General features: G+C 43.4%; 1 protein-coding gene across 2 annotated transcripts in view; it reads left to right on the plus strand.

Moving 5' to 3' along the window:
- Window positions 1-2,049: 2,049 nt before the first annotated feature.
- Window positions 2,050-22,130, plus strand: part of KCTD12 (potassium channel tetramerization domain containing 12) — a 133,139-nt gene continuing 113,058 nt past the window's right edge. The window contains exon 1 of one of the 2 annotated variants that reach the window (XR_004958012.1): window positions 2,050-3,167. Coding sequence is in view for 1 of the 2 variants with exons in the window: in XM_036249615.1 (XP_036105508.1) it covers window positions 2,215-3,189 (975 nt within the window). In the remaining variant the exon portion in view is untranslated. Of the gene's footprint in view, window positions 4,098-22,130 lie in introns of those variants that run through there. The other variant, XM_036249615.1, reaches the window with a different exon arrangement.

Below are 22,130 nucleotides of genomic sequence, written 5' to 3' on the forward strand. Positions count from 1 at the left end.
CTGGAAGCATTCTGAAGGCAGAACTGACAGGAGTTGGTGATACAATGAACAAAGTAAAGGTACAAAAATTGTACAGAATTGATATGAACAAGGCTTTTCTTGGATTCATAGAAAAGAGACTGGTTTTGTCAAGCCCGTGACACTGATATAACAAACAGTAGTAGCACAACCACCTAGAGATTCAGCATTGGAACTGTGCCCTCTGTTATCACAAAGAACAAACAAAAAAGAGTGGTCAGATACACTCAATAGTAAACTCTGTACTTGCAATTAAGTGAGCTGGTTTGGGGCTTGATCTTATTTCAGCACGCTGACATGAATGAAATAATTGTCCAGCAGACATAAACATTTCAAAGGAAAAATGACACTTATCCATGAGGAGACTAAAGCTCATTGGATAACTACACAAAAGGATAAACACTATTATCAAGAACAAAGATCTCACCTGATTTATCCTGATTGATGATCTGTACTGCCAACAGACCTGATCACTGGTCAGACTTCTGACCCTCTGCCCTACCAGGTTACACCGAAAGCTGCCTTGGAGCTTAGTCAATCTTGCATTGTTCTCTATCTGGGAAATAGCTGGTACACAACAAACATTCATTCACCTGATGGTTTCTTAGCATCCTCACTACCCTCTTTGCGCTCTTTCCGCAGCGATCAGGAACACTCTTTTAGTTACCAAAGTTAGGGATCAGATAATCACTCACAAAGATGAAATTTCACAACGTGTTTCGCATTAGGCAAGGCACGTGGGAGGAGCATTCCAGAGGCCCCACCCGCCTGGGAAGCCAGGGAAAGTTTCCCGGGGCAGGAGGAGTGTTTTGGGCTGCAGTGTGACAGGTGAATGCGAACGTGGACCAAGCAGGGCTTAGAAGAGGCGATTTAGCAGAGGGATTTAAAAGGTAACACCCTGGGGCTAAAGGGAACCTGGAAAGAACTGAACGGGATGAATGACCGAGGCGCACTGGAGAGCAGGCTCCCCTGGACCTTTGGGAGGATACACACGCCAAGGCTGAAAGGTGGTTTTTGTACATTACGTTAGATCCGCAGATCCTCCGAGTTTTATCGCGCAGTTCACCGAGGGCTGACAGAAACCCAGAGAGGAAGCGTTCCCTTGCCGCACCACACTGCTTCAGCCTGGTCTCCACGGCGCTGTGGGAGCGGGTCGCGTGGGCCACTCAGCGGAAGGCGCCACGAACTCACTCCTTTATCTCACCGAAGTTCCCCATTGCTATTTCAGCTGATTTCCCCCAACTTAGAGGTCTCTCAACCAATGAGTTTGCCTCTTTATCTATCGGAGAGCATCCTATGTATACAGGACATCGAAGTTGGCTTTTTTTTGGTGGCTACTCGGGGTTCTCCTGGCTACTCGTCAATGCGAACAAAATGTGGCTGCCTTTGGGCTGGGGCGGCCACATCATCTCTTCAGATGTCTGTCTCTCTCGATAACTTTCAGCAACACGACATCTGACAACCGACTGGGGCAGTGCCACAGCTCCAGTGTTTACAGCGGCCAGTCCCGGAGGCTGCGGGTGCCAGAGGCCGCCATCCACTCCACCCTTCCCCCGACCCCACGAGTGCGGCAAGCCGGAAAGCTGAAGTCCTCCTTCTAGAGCCCCGGGGCGCCGGGTGCGGTTAGGAAGGGAAAATGGTGCGACAGTCCTTACAAAGAAGGCTCCTCTTCCGAGGCGGCCTGTCCCAGGCTCTGTCTCTCCACTTTGGAAGAGAAAGAAAGTTGGGCAGGAGTGGGAAAGGGCTGAAGCGGGGTGCGAAGAGGGATGGACGCGAGTAGTAGGCTCGTCCCCCGAGCGCGCGAGTCTGGGTGGAGCCAGTGGCCGGGCGCGGCGTCAGCGTTTAAAATGCAAATCGATTTCCCGCTCCAGGTCCCCCCTCCCGCCTCGGCAGCGAGGCTCCGCCGCTCTGCAGCCGCCCACGCCTCCTGCGCGCAGCGGCGCCCGAGCAGCAGGCTCTACTTAAGCGGCGCGCGGGGCGCGACCTGGCACTCGCCTGGAGCGCGCGGGCGAGGCGGCGGAGCGCGTCGGGGCTCTCGGGTGCGCACCGCGGCGCGCTCGCACCGCTGGGCTCCTGAGCTCCTGGCTGCGGTGGCGGTCAGAACGCAGGGCTGAGCAAGCATCTGGGAAAGGCAGCCGCAGCTCCCGTGCGCGGCCCCGCTTCCTGCCGCTACCCCAGCCCGGCTACCTCTTAGCCATGGCTCTGGCGAACAGCACCCGTGGATTACCCAACGGGGGTGGCGGGGGCGGTAGCGGCTCCTCATCCTCCTCGGCGGAGCCGCCGCTCTTCCCCGATATCGTGGAGCTGAATGTAGGGGGCCAGGTGTATGTGACTCGGCGCTGCACGGTGGTGTCCGTGCCGGACTCGCTGCTCTGGCGCATGTTCACGCAGCAGCAACCGCAGGAGCTGGCCCGGGACAGCAAAGGCCGCTTCTTTCTGGACAGAGACGGCTTCCTCTTCCGCTACATCCTGGATTACCTGCGGGACTTGCAGCTCGTGCTGCCAGACTACTTCCCCGAGCGCAGCCGGCTGCAGCGCGAGGCCGAGTACTTCGAGCTGCCCGAGCTCGTGCGTCGCCTCGGGGCGCCCCAGCAGCCCGGCCCGGGGCCACCGCTGCACCCAAGGCGCGGAGTGCAGAAGGAGGGCTCACTGGGAGACGAGCTGCTGTCGCTCGGCTACGCGGAGCCGGAGCAGCAGGAGGGTGCCTCGGCAGGAGCGCCGTCGCCCACACTGGAGCTGGCTAGCCGCAGCCCGTCCGGAGGCGCAGCGGGGCCGCTGCTCACGCCGTCCCAGTCGTTGGACGGGAGCCGGCGTTCGGGCTACATCACCATCGGCTATCGCGGCTCCTACACTATTGGGCGGGACGCGCAGGCGGACGCCAAGTTCCGGCGAGTGGCGCGCATCACCGTGTGCGGCAAGACATCTCTTGCCAAGGAGGTGTTCGGGGACACCCTGAACGAAAGCCGGGACCCCGACCGGCCCCCGGAGCGCTACACCTCGCGCTATTACCTCAAGTTCAACTTCCTGGAGCAGGCTTTCGATAAGCTGTCGGAGTCGGGCTTCCACATGGTGGCGTGCAGTTCCACGGGCACCTGCGCCTTCGCCAGCACCGACCAGAGCGAGGACAAGATCTGGACCAGCTACACCGAGTACGTCTTCTGCAGGGAGTGAGCTCCCCAGACCCCCTCCCGACTCCAGCGCACCCGTTCCCCCTCCTTCCTGCCTGGGAGAGGATTATAGATCTCCCCTCCAACCCCACGCCCTCCTATTACCCTGTTCCCCACTTCAGTAGCTGGGCTAGTCCCCTTGGTACCCCACTTGAGAACCTGGAGCCACAAATCCTTTCAGTGTTTTCGTCTTCTTTGGACCCCACGTAACTGTGAGAGCCCAGATGTAGTCCCTGCCCCCTGCCTCCCCCTTCCCAGATTGTCCTTCAGTCTGGATCTAGTGGGGGCAGTGTGGTCCGAAGTCACCAAGTACCTGGGGATGATCGAATTGTTCAGAACTTGATTGGACCCTGTCCAATGTGTAGAAGATTTCTTTGAAATCTTCTCAAGCCCTTATGACTCTTTCCAGGTTTAAGAGATCAGAATCGATAACACTAGGAATAGTGTTTTTGGCTTTCTTTAAAGATAGAGTTATAGAAGGCTGGATGAAAGACTGGACCTGAAATTAGGACCCCCTGAAGACACTTCAATGACTATAAATGAATAAAGTTTCGAAAAGTTACAGGTAGATGTAGGAGAAGAATCTAGTGCTGGCACAATGAAGGATCGTATCTTCTCCATGCAGAAAAAAGGTCTTCGCCTTTGACTTAAACTGGTAGAAAGTTACCTCCAGCCTGAGGAGGCACCGTTTTTCCTCTGCTCACTGCCAAAAGCCCTTGGTTGGACTGGTTGACATGGCAGCAGTTATTGGCAAGAGGGAGAAAGAGCCCTGCCTGACAAGGGCAGGACAGCCCAAGTCACCAAGTTCTTGGGGGAGTCACCCAGCAGTGACTAAATGGAGCTGGGTAGTGATGCACGTTGTCCTGGGGATTAGGAAAAGCCCAAGTATTCTTGCAGTGAATAGCAGTAGCTCTTAAGACTTGGGGGGTGGGAGGGGGTGGGGAGGGAGGAAGGAAGGCAGGACGGGTGGGAAGGGAAGAACGGACATACTCATTTATTATTTGAAAGTTGGAAGTTTGTATCATCCGTTTGAGTACATGCACATTAAAAAAATAGTACACAAAAACACGCAAAGCATTTTATAAAGATTAATAGTGTCTACTCTTAACGGGCAGTTTACTGAACTGTTTTGAGTCCTAAACTTAGAAGTTGCTAATACTTATATAACCTAACCAAAGAGTTACCCAGTAGGGCTTTAGTTTTTTAACTTTATTTTCTTGTTGATTATAAATCCTGCGTTAAAAACCTATTTACTTGGTCAAAATATATTTGATTTTGGTTACTTAGACTTAAGCTCTCTTATTTAAAATCCTAATTTTCTCCAAGCCCAGTCAATGTTGACTTCTGGGCAAACCTGAAAACTAGAAAATGTCACTTCTTTCAAGCGGATTCTTTGAGTTAAGGTGGAATCTTTTTGAGTGACAGAGCTGCAGAGAAATAGCACCAAGGCTGCCCATATGTAGATAGCTGTGAAATGGAGTATTTTAAAATGAAGACAAGCAGTTAAAAGTGAGCTGAGCAATAAAATGGTGTTTTAGGTAAATGCAACAGAAATGGAAGGAGACCTGGTTGCCTTATACCCTTTAACATGGAATAAATTCCCACTGCATATCCTATCTAAACCATAAGTGAAAGGAGATGAATCCTCATCTTTCATGCTGTGAGGCTCCTTTGAATATTCTGTGATGACTGAGAAGCCTTTCTTTTTTCATTTGTTTCAGCATTTTTCTCTGGAGTATGTTTTTAAAGATTTTGTAAGAGTCTCTTTTCAGTGTTTAAATTAGCGCTATTTTTCCTTCTTTTTAAAAATGAATCTTGTACTGTATCTTACTAGGTCCATAAGAGATGTTAAGAATTGGAACAGTTTTATTCTTAGACTCATGTGATCCAATCTGTATATACCATATATAAACATTTTACACAAATCATTTAGTTTTTTAATTCATTCACTAATGCTGTAAAATTTCCTATATTTGCCCCCAGTAACTTGCACCAGATGGTGTTTATACTAAGCAACATGTTTTGATGAGTTTCTTATATCCTTATTAATGGGAAAATTGGGTTAGGAAACAATATATAATTATAAAACTGAATTTGCTCCATACTTTTTTGCTTGAATATTAGTTGTATATTAATACTATGTCAATTAACTGTGTACTTAAATCAAGGTACCTGTATTTTTAATCCACTAATTTTTTTTTTTCAGTTGGGAAAGAAAAACATTTGAAGTCTTTTATTGTAGTTGCATTTTTAGAAAAGTCAAGCTAGCTCTAGATACAAAGACTGTAATCATAAGAGAAGTGGAAGTAGGAACCCAGTGTTTGCTTTAGTATTGAGTGTAATCTCAGATCAGGTGAGACATCAGAACTTATCTCTGTTTCAAGCCTGAAATAATTTAGGAGTGTCGCTCACTGGCCAAAAGTGAGTGGAGTGTCACAAGGAATTCTCCGTCCATATGGTGTTCTGTTAGATTGCTTAACAAAAATCACATAATTGAGAACATCTTAGGGGGCCAGATCAAAACCATCGACATATGGCAAGACTCTGAGTTTTTGATTTTCCTTGTTAAATCTGTACAACTCCCAGAGTAATGGGAAGCCACTCAGTTTTGTCTCTGCCACTAACATCACCATCCTTGGGGCCCTCCAGGGCTCCCTTTGCCCCTTTCATTATCTGAAAGACTGGGAATGTAATGGTTGGGGACAGTGAAGTAACCTCTTTTTCTAGGGATGGTTGTCCCCTGTAAAGTTGGAAGTGGGTACCTGAAAACATTCTACTTTTAGGCCAAAGTAAAGGTTGGGTTGGAAGCTCATTTTACATTGGGTAGAAAGTATAACTGAAGTAAGATGACTTGGCGTGGTCACTTCTGGGACCCTTCCTCTCCATGTGCTTTGGGTTAGAGAAGGACCCTTGATGGTCAACGAGTGGTCGGAGGGTTTGTTGGTTGTCACCTAAGAGTTTGGATGGGATATTGAGGATATTTGAATAAACCCTGTGAAGACAACATTCAAATAACTTGGGAGAATGTTGTAAATTATTCATGGAATTATGGCTGCATTAACTTGACTCAGTGTACATGCATTTACATATGTCATCGCTCTAATTACCATTTGATTCATTAATACAACTGAGTGACATTAGATTTTAATAATAAATTTAATTTTTTTTTAATTTTTAAAAAAGGAATAATTGTTGACGGTGGTTAAAAAAAACAACAGGTACCACGTTTAATGCTTTTGTACCAAGTATTTGACAAGTTGTCTGTTTTTTAATACATGTAGAATATGAACCATATTCATTCTGATTTTTCAAATTATAGGTTGTGGAAAATATTCCTTGAAGGTATGAGACAAAAATTATTTTCCCTTTCAATACTGTTTTTATTCTTATGTTTCTTATTTGGCTTTTTGCATCGATAGCAAAGTGACAATTTATAATACAAGCCTAATTGTCTTCTCTTTCAATCCAGAACCATATATATGTGGGGCCTGTTGCTTCTCTGAGGAAATGCGTAATCTGTGACTTCTCAGACAATATGGGCAACTGGCAATGCTCATAACATGTTCCAATTTTTATTGGAATTTTCTATGGAATGTTATTATTATATTGAAGCCATGTAAGGCGAAGCTTTGATAATTTCTTACTTTTAAATTATGGTAAATTCTAACCTAATATTCAAACATTTTTGTATTCCACATGAAAAATGCTAAATTACACTGCAGGCATTTAGAAGTATTGACTGGAGGGGTTGAATTCCTTAAGAATTTCTTTTATAGTCTAAATAATAAATACTTTTCTCAGTTGAATTAAATTTCTAAAATAGTAAACTGAATATTTGTATTATAAACCTACCAGAGTACATTCTTTGGAATTCTATTTTTTTTTTTTTTTTTCCTGTCTACAACTCATTTAAAAACTGAATTAGGTCACTTAAGTGACCTAATCTGTCTCTTGAGAAATAAATAAAATACTCTTGTGTTTCCAGGGGGTGTTGGTACCTGAAATAGGGTTTCCTACAGCCAGAAACAAGTTATGTTGAAGTTAACTTTACTTTGTCACAAGTCAGGATAATAAAAATCTAAGAGTATTAATGTTTGAAGATTTAGATTTTCTACTGGGGCCCTTGAAACTTGGAAGAAATTAAACCAGAATATTAAATTACAGTATTATCTTGTGTGGTAGGAAGACGGACTAGTTGACCAAGGATTCTTGTCACCTTAAACGTTTTGTGTGTGTTTTTTTTCCCCCAAGCGAAGTTTTTTATTTTAAATGTATTTTGACGTGTATGAACATTAATTGTAATGTAAGCTATTATACAACTGTCTTTGTGATTTTATAGGCAGGCAGATTTTGCTATTGATATTGAATAAAAATGCTGACAATCCATTTATGACCACACAAACAGCATTAGTGACATTTAAAGATAAAAGGTTGAAACATTCATCATGGATGGTAATTTTGAAGGTGCAAATTTTTTATGTTATTTGAAATTTTCCAGCCGTCTAAAAAACTCTTATCTGCTAAACAATGTAAAATTCCCACAGAGCTCTCTGGAATTATGAAATTGTTGACAATGCTGTCTTACGTATCGTAGAGCCATTTTCTCAAAATAGAAGGGGAACGGGAAAAAGTAATTATACAATTATCAGGCTTTTCTAATGAAACGGAAAACCAAGAAAAAAAAAAGCCCTCTATATTTTAAAAAAGGCGCTGATGAAGTCTTTTTAGACATGCCCAAATTTTAAATGAGAATTTCTTCAACCATCTAAATGCTCTAGAGAGTTTTGTCCTCCCTATTCACAACCAGTTGTATAACAGAAATACTGGATACTGTTTTCCTCCCAGTGTGTGAAGTAATGAATCATTGATTATGTGACTTGTTATATATTCTATTAAACACTAAAGAATAAAACATTCACTCCTTTAATTATTCCTCTTGGCTCCTGAGTATGGATTGGCTTAAACACTGGTCTGATTTTATTTAAGGGGTTCTCTGAATGCTGGTACTGCTCCCTGCATTGTTGTGAGGCTAATGATGAACATTATGCTTTCAGAAGAACTCCTCGCTGTGCAATTGGCCAGCTGGGCCAGCAGCGAACAAGCTGTTTCCTCAGAGTTTATTGTCAAGAACGCCTGTTGTCAAGGTGGTTTGGTACTCAATGTGGAGGGAAAGTTTTTCGCAAACATTTTCTCTGACATCAGTCTTTGCAACATATGCAAATTATTTTTAATGTAGGGATGGAGGTAGACAGGACCTCTTCAAGTTTGTAGGGAAAAGGAAATAGAAGCTGTGAGATAGGCCTTAATTCAAAGTACAATTCACGAAGGTAGAATTCTGAAGAGTGTTGGGGGAGGACCTGCATTTTGGCTACAGGGGCTGTTGCCTGAGTCATCTCCAGTCACTGATGTCCCTCCCAGTGCCTCCCAGACTGAGAAATCACTGACGCTGGAGCCAGGCAACACCAGCCTGGGTCCGCTGGGTCCGGCCCAGGAAGCTGTGAGCTGGGCGGGGAAAGTGAGCCAGGCTTTGCCCTTCCTGTTTGCTTTTGCCTGTACTTCCTCTAGATAGCCTTTGTTTGAAAAGTGTGCGTGTGTATGCGTATAAATACACACACATACACAATTTAATTTTTGAAAAATTTAAGCAATACAAGACTGTCTATAATAAAAAGTAAATCTTCCTTCAGTAACCTTGTTCTTCCCAGGAGTAGCCAACCAACAACCATTGGTGTGTCTTTATAGAAATATATATCTGTAAATACATACGCTCCTTGCCTTTTTTTCTATTCCGTAGGAATTATCCCTGTTCCGTGCCTTGCATTTTTCTTTTAACCACATTATCCTGGAGCTCTCGGAAGGCATGTGATGGGCATCAGGGCAGTATGTTCCAGAACATGCACTTTGGCATGGGGATTATTTTGAGCTGAAGACAGTTAAGGCCCAAGACTCAAGGAGAGCTTTTTTATCTCTCTCTTAACCATCTAACAGGGTTTTGACAGGGAGCCTGTACCAGGAAGAAAGCTACTAGCAGAGATAACGTTTTTCCTCCTGTTAATCTGTCTTATGTCAACTTAATTATTAGACCAGCCGCAGAACCTAGAAGGGCAGAGGGGGCAAGATTTCCTCCCCTACACATTCATGCACACATAACAATGCTCTAACCTCATTTTATTTGATGGCTACATGATATAGGCATGACATGCTATTTCTTGATGTGCTGTAATTTGTCTTACTACTCCTTTCTTGATCGGTGTTCAAGTTTCCAGGTATTTTGGTTCTAATCCAAAGACTACTGTATTGAATATCTTTTTACATATATGCTAATATATCTTAGTCTTTTTTTTTTTTGGAGGGGTGCATAGATGGTTTAAAAAGTGTTTACTTTTACATTGCCTTGGTATTAAAGAATTACCATTAAAATATCATTACTATCTAAATGATAGTATTATGAAAGTAAATAATTTCTTTCAACAAACGAGATTGAAATATCTTATTTTAAGAAACATGATATTTAACACATTTCAGGAATGCACATTTACATGGAGTGATGAAATAATCAAATAAATATTTATGGAGTTTATTTGGTACTCTAAGTACTTACTAGATATTTTACTCATGCTTTTTATTTATTTATTTTGGCTCTTATTTTTTTATTTTTTAAAATTATTTTTATTAATTTGCTTTTGCTACAGATGTTTCTCCTTTTCCTCCTATGGTCTTAGTCCTTTTCTTGAATGAAGTAGTTCCAAGAGAGAAATCACCTGGGGGTATTTTTTTCTTTAGGGCAGCGGTGCTCAACCTGTGGGTCGCGACCCCTTTGGGGGTCGAACGACCCTTTCACAGGGGTCGCCTAAGACATAACAGTAGCAAATTACAGTTATGAAGTAGCAATGAAAATAATTTTATGGTTGGGGGTCACCACAACATGAACAGTATTGAAGGGTCACAAAATTAGGAAGGTTGAGAACCTCAGCTTTAGGGGCTATGGACACGATAGGATCATGGGCAGTTCTCAAGGGAATGGGGATGATGGTGGTTTGAGATAACTCTAGAATCCTTTTAGGTATCCAGGTGTGAAGCTCTATATACATTTAATATTGAGGACAAGTCCCCCTCTCTTTTTTTTCTATTTCTGAATTTTCTCCTTCCATTTTTATTCTAGGTTTTAAAAAAACTAGTTATGGTCAGCACTTGGTTTTTAGGAATAGAGCATATAAAAAGGAGCCATAATGTAGTCCATACTTCTTAATGAGGCACCTCTTGAGGACATGGGAAGCTTTAGGATAAGTTTGGGACATCTTTGTGGAATATCAGACTAGTTGAGGTTTGTATATATGAGTTTTGGAATTACAGTCTTGCATGGGGATATGTTCTGGGAAATTCATCACTAGGTGATTTCGTCACTGTGTGAACATTGTAGAATGCACTCACACAACCCTTGATGGTTTAGTCTACTACACACCTAGGCTATATGGTATAGCCTATTGCTCCTGGACTACAACACCTATATAGCATGTCCCTATACCGAATACTGTGGGCAGTTGCATCACAATGGTATTTGTGTATCTAAAAACATAGAACAGGGTAATTTTGGGTTTCTGGTCAAGACAGCAGCATAGGTAAATGTACTTTCATCCTGCAACAAATACATCAAAACTACTACTAAACTACAGAACAACCATCATTCAGAACTGCTTGAAATATATCGGAACGGGGATCCCGCACTTAAGGATATGGAGAAGAAGTCACCTGGAGACCGGTAGGAGGGGCAAAGAAGCAGAACAGGCTTGTCCCACACCCACCTGTGGTGGATAAAAATTGGGAGGAAAATCTTGGTTGCGGAGGTTCGCTCTTGAGGAGCAAGGGGCCCCAACCCCACACCAGGCCCCCCAGCCCAGTGCTGAGAAGTCCCCATAACTTCTGGCTGTAAAAACGAGTGGGGATTGAGGCCGAGTGAGATAAAGAGCTGCTGGAGTTCTAGGCAGTTCCTTTCAAAGGGCCTGTGCACAGACTCACTCATACTCACTCCCTTTGGGCTCCATCTCTGGGGCAGCAGCTCAGAAGGCACCAGGGACATACAGGGAGGCACTGAACCATCTGGCATCAGAGCGAGAGCTGAAACGACAGCATTCTCCCAGACAGAAGTGCTGGCAGAGGCCATTGCTCCTGTTCTGAGCCTTTCCCCAACCACAGCACTGACAGGCAGGTGCCATATCTGGGTCTCCATCAACCTGGTTCACCCTGTAACCCTGCCCTGCCCTGGTGATTTCCTGAAACCTGCCCCACCAGCTTGTGGGCCCACCGGCCCTGTTTCCAGTGGCTTTTCCATATGAATGGCCTGTCTTGGCTCATGCTTCAGATTTTCCTAAAATCTCTTAAATAACTAGCATCTGGCCGTGGCATGTCCTGTACCTCTAAGTAGCCCCAGGCCTGGCACTATTAGCAGCCGGCCTTGGTTTGCAGTTTGGCCTCTGCTGGGTACCTCTAAGGCCAGCACAAGTAGCAGCCATCTGCAGGTTCCTTTGTAGTCATGCTAGGTGGCCTCAGGCAGGACACAGGCAGTGGCTGGCCTTGGCTTGCACCTCCTGGGAAGCCCCGGAGCCAGTGTACCTGGTGGACAGCTTCAGACCATGTTGAAGAACCACCCAACCACCTCCACAAGCAACACACTCAAGGGGTGGATTCAGTGGGCAGCAGTGCCTCAGTGAAATAAGCCCTGCCCTGTGGGGTGGGCCCTTGCACAGCTGACCCTCCACTGTGGTTGCAGTCGGCTCTTGTAGCTGATGGTCCCGGGACTAAATCCCTCCCATTGATGTGCCAACAGCAATCAAGGCTCAACTAAAACTAAAGGGTGGGCACAGCCCACGTGAAGGAGCATACCTGGAATGCCCAGCTCGGGTGAATGGGGAGGTTGTACCACTTGACCCTACAGGACACCTACGACATTAGGCTACTCTACCACGCCCAGGAGATGTAGCAGCTCTACCTAATACTTAGAGAAAGCACATGGAGGCTGCCCAAATAAGAAGACAAAGAAACATGTTTCAGATGAAAGCACAGAACAAGACCCCAGAAAAATAACTAAACACAATGAAGACAAGTTATCTACCAGATACATAGTTCAAAACACTGGTTATAAGGATGCTCAGTGAACTTAGGAGAAGAGTACATAAACTTAGAACTTGAACAGCATAATAAAAGGACATAGAAACCATAACAAAGAACCAGTCAGAAATGACAGATATGCTAACTGAAATGAAGAATAATTTACAGGGGATCAGCAGTAGAGTAGATGAAGCTAAAAATCAAAACAGTGATTTGGAATATAAGGAAGCAAAAAACAAAAAAACAAAACAAAAAAAACCCAATCAGAACAATAGAAAGAAATAAAATGAGGATAGTGTAAGAAGCCTCTGGGCCAAATTCAAGCATACCAACATTCATATCATGGGGGTGTCAGAAGGAGAAGAGAGAAAGAGCAAGAAATTGAATACCTATTTTAAAACAATGATGATTGAAAACTTCCCGAACCTGGTGAAGGAAATAGACATATGAGTTCAGGAAGCACAGAGAATCCCAAACAAGATGAGCTCAAACAGGTCCACATTCAGACACATCATAATTAAAATGCAAAAAGTTAAAGACAGAGAATCTTAAAAACTGGAAGAGAAGAGCAGTTAGTTACCTACATGAGAGCTCTCATAAGACTGTCAGAAATTTCTCAACAAAAACTTTGCAGGCCAGAAGGAATTGGCAAGGCATATTCAAAGTGATGAAAAGCAAGAGCCTACAACCAAGATTATTCTAACCAGCAAAGCTATAACTTAGAATCAAAGGATAAAGAGCTTCCCAGACAAGAAAAAGCTAAAGGAGTTCATTACCACCACACTAGTATTATATGAAATGTTAAAGTGTCTTCAAGAAGAAGAAGAAGAAGGAGGAGGAGGAGGGGGAGAAGGAGGAGGAGGAGAAAGAGAAGAAGGAGAAGGGAAAAATATGAACAATAAAATGGCAATAAGTACATATTCATCAACAATTAAATCTAAAAACAAAATGAACAAACCAGCAGAACAGATACAGACTCATAGATACAGAGAACATTTTGATGGTTGCCAGATAAGAGTGTTTTGCGGGGTTGAGTGAAAAAAGTGAAGGGATTAAGAAGTACAAATTGATAGTAACAGAATAGTCAAGGGGATGTAAAGTACAGCATAGGGAATATAGTCTCCGAGGAAGAAAGAAAAGAAAAGAAAGCTTGGAAGACAGTGAATGTTAGCCTGCAAAGGCCAGTCAAAGGTCTGATCTGTGGGGGAAGAAAGTGGGAACAGTCTTAGAGAAGTGAGGACTCTATGGGGACAGTGACACGAAAAGCAAGTTCCATGTGGGGGACGGTTAAAAAGGATAGAATTGAGTTCATTTCTTTCTGATCCCTCTACTTTCATATAGTGGGGGAAAAAAATTACTTCTTGAAATGAACTGGAAACGTCTTGAATCTGAGCCCACTATTGATATGGAAAACCCCAGCAGACTCAGATTTCCCCTTAAAGACCGTGACTCTCTGAGCAGTTGTCAAACACTAGCTAGTTGCTTCAGGACGTGGTCTGTCATCTTCAGTGAGAAGGTGACTTGCCCTTTTCCTGGTGGTGATTGCCAGAAATGCCTCTTTCCCTAATCCAGAACAATGCTGCCCACTTCACAGAAATCATCAGCTTTTTCCTGTCACCCGAGGAGAGTTTCAGAAAAGCCAGCCCTGGCAGCCATGGTCTGTATGTCACAGTATGGGGGTGTAGGAGGCCAGCTCCGTCCTCTTGAAGGGGTACCACAGCCATAACCCAGAGATTCCTTGTTTTCTCACTGGTTGGTGCTGGGCTGGTCCTGGAGTCTAAGCCGTCTTGTCTGAAACTTTTCCATCCACAAACCTAAGTAAAACGAATGCTTTCGTCTGGGAAAGGGTGTGGTTCATCCTTGAAGCTGCCCAGTCAAGTGTTTTCCTCAGTTTTTTGTACTCTATGTTTATTAACAATAGCTGTCCACCAGTCCACTTTTCTTTTAAGCCCCCCAACCTAAGTCCCCCAAATCTATGAGTAAAACTAACGTTGTAGGAAAATGGACCATGTTGATCACGTGTAAACCAGTTTCAGAAACATGGTCACTGAAGGGTCACCTCAGTCTTTCCCAATGGGCAATTTTTATTCTAGTTTAATGTGTCTATTACCCATTTAAATATTATATAAAAGACAGGTTTTTAAAAATCATAGATAAGCCCTGGCCGGTTTGGCTCAGAGGTTGGAGCGTCGGCCTGCCGACCAGAGGGTCCCAGGTTCAGTTCCCGCTAGGGAATAATGGGAAAATAAATAGGGAAAATAAATAAATAAATGAATGAATAAATAAATAAATAAATAAATGAATAAAAAATCATAGATTAAGTAGTCATGTTTTGTTCTGGTTCTTGCACGGAGAAAAATGAAGACTATATTCTCCAAACCCCACAATCTTTCTCTAAAGCCCTATTTCTTTTAAAAAGAAAACACACCCTTTTTTTCTTTATTGATTTTGAGAAAGGAAGAAGGAGAAAGAGATAGAAACACTGACAAGAGAGAACATCGATTGGCCGCCTCCTGCATGTCCCCCACTGGGGATTTGGCCCACAACCTGGGCCTGTGCCCTGACCAGGAATCAAACTGGCCACCTCTTGGTGCATGGGTTGACATTCAACCACTGAGCCACCCCGGCTGGGCTCTAAAGCCCTATTTCCAAAATACATAAGTGATTTTTTTTTCTCTAGCTCTAACTTTCTACCTGCTGGACGTGTTTTTGCTGCAGAGTAATTTTGCTTTGTGGTTTTCCTCTGGGATAAACTGTGCAGTGTACAGTGTGTTTCAGATTCCATCACTCCAGAATTTTCCGTGATTACTACGTCCCATATACACACCTACCATGGCGTGGGAAACACTTCTGCCTGTGGATTGTCGAATGCTTAGAATTACTTCTCCCGAGGGCTCTGGAGGATTTTAAAGTTTCACAGAAAATGACCAATCTTGGTCCCTGAATATGTTTAGTTTTATAAGTCTAGCTGTTTTATTTCCTTCAGAGCAGCTCATCCTCATCTCAAGGGAAGAAGTGAAGGAGAAATAAACTATTTAGGGTATGGGACCTGCAGACCTCAGCCTATGAAGTACCCATCACACCTGCCTGTGGCACAGCAACGCAGCCGGGCAGGGGCGTGGCTACCTCCCAGCAGTGATTTAGCATAAGCAGTGTTGGTGTCTCGATCGAGCTGTTCAGTTCCATGTGTTTAACATGTGTGGAAATACTCTTTGTCTTCATAAAGTTGAGTTGCACCAGTCAAAAATTTTAGTAACTGTGTATGGTGTCAGATGGGTACTAGATTAATTGGGATGCTCACTTAGTAAGTTATATAATGTCTAATCACTGGGGTGTTCACCTGAAACTAATATAATGTTGTATGTCAACTATAATTGAAAAAGAGAAAAATGATTAAAAAATAGAAAATATACAGTAAAAATATGATAGAAAAGATAAAAACATATACAGGTACAGTTATACAGGTACACCTGTATAGGACTCTGACGTGAATAGAGCCCATGAAATGGAGAGCTGCCTTGCGTGAGGCAGTGAGTGAGTGGTGGGTAAATGTGAAGGCCCAGGACAGTACTGTGCACTACTGTGGACTTTATAAATACTGTACACTTAGGCTACCCTAAATTTATAAAACAACAGGAGATTAAATCAAACACAAGAGAAATGATGCAATCAAGAGCCGTGGTTAAAAATGAAATGTATGAGGTGGGGCTGGGGTAACACAGCATGCTGTTTGAGAGCAAACTTTTTTTTAATCCTCACTCCAAGACAGTTTTCCATTTTCTGTTCAGATAGAGTGGGAGGGAGGGAGGGGGTGAGAGAGAGAGAGAGAGAGAGACAAAGAGAGAGAGAGAGAGAGAGAGAAACATCGACGTGAAACGAACACATTGAGTGGCTGCCTCCCGCACGACCAAACCAGGGCCGGGGACAAACTGCAACCGAGGTACATGCCCTTAGCGGGAACCGAACCCGGGTCTCTCTGGGAACCAAACCTGAGTCTCTCTGGACCCCAGGCCGTCGCTCTAACCGCTGAGCCAAACCGGCCAGCGCTGACAGCAAACTTTTTTTTATATAAGTAGAAAGAGTATACTCTAAATAGCAATAAAAATACAGTGTAGTAAATACGTAAACCCGCATCACAGTCGTGTATTACTATCAAGCATTATGTACTGTACATAATTGTACGCTATGCTTTCATACGCTTGGCAGCACAGTACGTTTTCTCACAGCATCCCCGCAAACACGCGAGCAATGCATTGCTGCAGGACATGATGACGTTACTAGGACTCGAACGTCATTAGGTGATGGGAATTTTTCAGCTCCATTATAATCTCATGGGCCCACCATCCCCTCCATCCATCACTGACTGAAATGTCCTCATTAGGTGCATGACTATAAGCCATTTAACTGATAAGTGATTTACAAAGATCTGTTTCATTTTATGAAAAGAATGATAAATTTACATGGGTATAAAAGACAAGCCTTTCTCTGCTACCCGTGGAGGGGCCCAAACGGTGCTGTTTTTTAAATTACAGTTCCCATGTAATTTAAAGGGACACTTTCACAATGTCCGGAGCCCTGGATGTCCTGAAGATGAAGGAGCAGGACGTCCTCAAACTCCTTGCAGCAGGAACCCACTTAGGTGTCACCAACCTTGATGTCCAGATGGAACGGCAACCTGCAAAAGGCAGAGGGGTGGTGTTTGCACCGCAAATCTGAAGAAAGCCTGGGAGAGGCTTCTGTTGGCAGCGCTGCCATCATTGTTGCCACTGAAAACCCCCTGTTGCAGTATCAGGTGGTCCAGGAACACAGGCCAGGGAGCTGTGCTGAAGTTCGCTGCTGCTTCCCTCCTGGGAACTTCACCAACCAGGTCCGGGGCCCAAACCTCTCCGACCTCAGTGCTGAGCACCAGCCTCTCACAGAGGTCTTGTTACTGCCCCACGCACGATTGCTCTGGGTAACAGACTCTGCGCCCTGTGGACACTGCCGTCCTGTGCTACAGGGAGCTTGCTCAGGGGGCTGATGCGGGGGATGCTGGCCTGGGCAATCCTGTGCATGCTGGCACATCTCCCGTGAACACCCATGGGGGGCAGGCCTGATCTTCCCTTCCACAGAGACCCGAAGAGACTGAAAGGAAGAGCGGCCGCTGCCGAAAAGGCTGTGACCAAGGAGGAGTTTCAGGGCGAAGGCGCTGCTCCGGCTCCCCAGTTCACTGCTGCTCACGTTGATGTTTCTCTCTCTCTGTCTTCCCCCGTCTCTCCTCCGCTCTGTCTGAAGATAAATGCAAAAGTGTCCTCCAGCCCTGGCTGGTTTGGCTCAGTGGTTAGAGCGTGGGCCTGAGGACCAGAGAGTCCCTGGTTGGGTTCCACTAGGGGCACGTACAAAACAAAAAAAAAAAAAAAAAGAAAAAGAAAAATGTCCTCCAGTGAGGATAAAAAAAAAAAAAAGAAGTTGGTGGGCCTGGCTAGGTGGCTTGTTGGTTGACCTGTACACCAAAAGGCTGTGGGTTCAATTCCCGGTCAGGGTACATACTTAGGTTATGGGTTTGATCCCCAGTTGGGGTGCATACAAAAGGCAACCCTTTGATGTTTCTCTCTCTCTCACTGCATCTTTTTCTAAAATTAATAAAAACATATTCTCAGGTGAGGAATAAACAAAAGAAGTTGGTGGTGGTGATGGGTTGAGAACTTCAGTGAGCATATGGGGGCTTGCTTTTCGATGGGTAGCTTAGGGGAAATGTTAGTCTCTTCACTTCTCTGCTTTGCTCTGCGCACAGAAGCAGCTTCATGGCCAAAGCCCCATTGGGAGCTGGATCGCGTCTCTTCTCCACTCACAGGTCTTGTAAGAGTGACCTATGGGGCTAAGTAGAAAGGACGCGGTTAGGGTCAATTGAAGCCATTAACTCTTAACTTGGCTGCTGCAACTTTCTTTCATGTACAACCATTCAGTATTTATTCATTCATGAAAAAACTCTTGAGTACCTATGGTGTGCTAGACTGTACCAGTCTGATACAGACATAGAAAAGAGTAAGCTCTGGAATGAGTAAGGAAGCAGAATGAGGTTACCTTAGGGGCACTGTGCTAAGATAGTTGGTAATTACAGGACTGAGAAAGAGGTATACCTAACTCATGTCCTAGGCTTGCTCGAAGGGGTGATGGCAGAACTGAGACTTAAAGGTGGGTGAAGAAGAAGAAGTGGGGGGCTTTCTAAGCACAGACCAACCTAGTAAAGAAAGACCACAGACAGTGAGAACCAGAACCTCATTGAAAAAATAGCCCCCTACCCACCAAAAAAACCTCCCAACTACAAAAAATACTGAAAAGCCAAACAAATAAAAAACAGCTGAAGAAAAAGAGTCAGATCAGGGTGAGCCTCATATACCATATTAAATGATTTGGACAATAGTTTTTAGATTTTACTGAAGAATTTTGAGCAAGGTGTGCAATACAGTAATCAGAGAGTTCCATTTTGCGAAGACCACGTGGGCTCTGTGGGGATGGGTTTGATGGGCAGCGGGAGTTAGAAGCCAGTCAGGCAGCTGTGTGTGGGGTAAGGTTTACATACATTAAACCACTTGCAGAGCACCTGGCTTCAGGGGTGGGGTAAGGTTGTGGCCACTCTCTTTTCCCTTTGTACCTCTGTCATGCCATTTTACATGAGATTTGTTTGCAATACTATGGGGAGCACCTTGTTTCAATGAGGAACACTTGTCTTCTGCTAATCCCTAGATCTCATCATCAAGAGACATACGGAGCTTTTAGAGAGACCTAGTCAATTATTTATTTAGTAAGTAGTTTATGGAGTTCTCATGCATCAAGAGCCCTGAAATACCAATGCATTTTTTCAGATTCCAACAGTCACTAGTGAGCCCCTAATATATTTGAGACACGGCCCTCTCCTTTGGGTGTGCTTTCCTTTCCTTAGAGAACAGAGAGCAAAATGGTGAACTGCCAGTTAAAGGGCCGTTATTTCTGGAACAACCAGATATCACAGAAAACAGCATTGTTGGGCCTGATACATTTTACATGTTTGGAGTTTTATGACCAATATCTTTCCCTCCATAATTTAAAAAATACATTTAATAATTACTAAGAATGTTTTTCTCTCAGCATTTTTCAAAGTGAAAAAGATAAAGCATAATAATGTCAGATTTTAAAGTTAGCTTTTGGACTTTTCTTTTTTTTTTTTCCCCTCACCCGAGGACATTTTCCCATTTTTGTTCAGATAGAGTGGGAGGGAGAGAGAGAGAGAGAAACATGGACGTGAAAGGGACACATCAAGTGGCTGCCGCCCGCACAACCCAACCAGGGCCGGGGACAAACTGCAACCAAGGTACATGCCCTTAGCGGCCAATGCTCTAACCGCTGAGCCAAACTGGCCAGGGCTGGATTTTTCTTATATGATAGTAACTGATAACATTTCCCAAGTTACTTACACATTATTCCTCATTAATTCATTATTACTCTCCATTCTAATACTTTCTGGGTGAGTGAGGGAAAGAATCCAAGGTAAGAACAAGCCCTCATTTCTGTATACAGAAGAAAAGGGCTGAGCTATCTTCTTGTTCAACCTTTATCTTTCTTCTTTAGACAGCGTTGCACAAAAATCACGGGGTAGAATGAGAGGAATGTGAAGGAAATGAAAGTAGGAATTTAGACTCCTGGGTGATGGGTTGTTTGCTTCTACTTTACGGTGTGGTCCTAGTCTTCACTCATTCTTGACATCTATTTGTGCATTCAAAGGAGGGAAGAAGTGCCTATTTCTTATATTTACCTCACAGCTCAACAGAGTGTCTAGCAAATAATAGATCACCAGTGGAAACTTGTTGAATGAATAAATGCTCATGTTAATTCATTCTTTTTTATATATTAGGGAGAAAAAGAACTAATTTAAATTTGTTCTTTGTTTTTTTTTTTTTGTAACACTACCAAGAATTAATAATCTTTCTTTACATATAAATATATTTCTTGGAGAAATTATGACTACAGTTTCATAAATAAATACAGAAAACTGACTATCCTTTCTTTCTGATTTGAAAGTCACAGAGACTGCAATGAGACCTAAACTGATTTGGGTGTTTTTTTCTGAGTAGTTAGTAGGTGGCAGCTGCTTCAACACCCAAAGTGCTTGACAGTGTTTTGATTTTATGATGGAAGTCAAGTTCACTGACAGCCATATTATAGGCTTTTCTCTGGGGCTGTTATTTGTTACAGAGTTTTGAAAATAGTAACTGGAAAATTTCAAGAGGTGCCTCTTAAGAGTTGTAGAAAAGAAATTTGTTCTCCCTGAAATGCTGGAGTATACTGTTTTAAATGTTCTGCCGGTGAGAGCTGTGGGTTTTTTTTTTTTTTAAATGACAGTTGCAAAGACTATTAAAAAAAATAAATGACCTGTGCAATGATGCTCTGACTTAACAGCAGTTATGTTATTTTTCTCCTCTATTCAGAACCACGTGTTTTCAAAGTATATGTTCTCCCCCCGAGTTTATGTCAGAAATGCAGCTGTTGAGTCAAAGCTTTGCCCACTAGATCTGAGAGTGTTACTTTTTAAATGTGAGCAAGAAAGAGCAACAATACTATAGGTTGAATGTTTGTGTTCCCCGCAAATTTGTATGTTGAAATTCTAACCCCCAATGTGATGGTATTTGGAGGTGGGGCCTTTGGGAGGCGACTAGGTCATAAGGGTGGAACCCTCATTGAATGGAATTAGTGCCCTTATAAAAGAGACCCCAGAGAGATCTCTTGTCTCTTCTTCCATGTGGACTAAGAGGGAAGACAGCCATCTGTGAATCAGAAAGTGGCCCCCCATCAGACACTGAATTTGCCAGCTCCTTGACCTTGGACTTTCCAGCCTCCAAAACAGTGAGGAATAACTGCTTGTTGTTTAAGCCACTCAGTCTAAGGTATTTTTGTTAGAATAACCCAAACTGACTATGACAAAGTTTCACAGCAGTGAAACATCATTGTATTGTTGTATTTCTCCTCTGTAATGTATAGTCTCCTTCTTCCAGTGTCTAAGAAGAATTCTCAATAACGCTTTATGTAGTTTAATTCTAGGTTTTAGTCTGTTTGGGGATAAGTAAGGCAAATCAATACTTCGGTTTCTGTATCTGACAGGTGAAAAGAATCTTGGGTTTGAATCTTTTGACATTTGTCTTTAATCCACTCTATTGTATAAACCTAGGCATAACTGATTAATTTATCAGTGGCTGCCCAGTTAAAAGGATGATATTAACTTGCACTTAGCTACAGGAAATTAACCATAAATGGTCATTAGCCAAGAAAGAACAGAGAGAAGGGAATCATTGCCTCTTAAAAAAGGTTGAAGTTAAAACTGCCACACACTGTAGTGAGGAACAATGGGAAACTTACTCCTCTAATGGTGATATGACTTTTCCTTACAGGGAAGTTTTAGAACTAGGGCTAGAGTTCTATGGGGATTATTGTTTATGTTCAGTGAAGGAAATTGATCTTGGAAATATGTTTAGTGATTATCACTACCATTCATTTCAGTCTTTGTTGCTCAGAAAATGAGAGTGCCTGTGTTCTCATACAAAAATCACGTAGAAACATTTTCCTTAATTTCGAAGTGTGGACTTTTGTGATTGTTGGATAGTATTTTATGTTCCAAAGAAGGCTCCACAGTCTTTATGAAATATGTACAGCTAAAATAAACTTTATTAATAAAGTCAGGACTAAAAGAAGCTAAAATAAACTTTACTTATAAAGCTTTATAAAACTTCTGTCTTCCTTAGTAGTTAATACTTTGCATCTGTTAAACCAAAAATGGTCTGTTCTAAAAGCTAGAGGCTTAAGAAAACAACTCGATGAGAATACCTTTGT

Source organism: Molossus molossus, unplaced genomic scaffold (assembly GCF_014108415.1).
Source record: "Molossus molossus isolate mMolMol1 unplaced genomic scaffold, mMolMol1.p scaffold_m16_p_9, whole genome shotgun sequence".
Taxonomy (NCBI): Eukaryota; Metazoa; Chordata; class Mammalia; order Chiroptera; family Molossidae; genus Molossus; species Molossus molossus.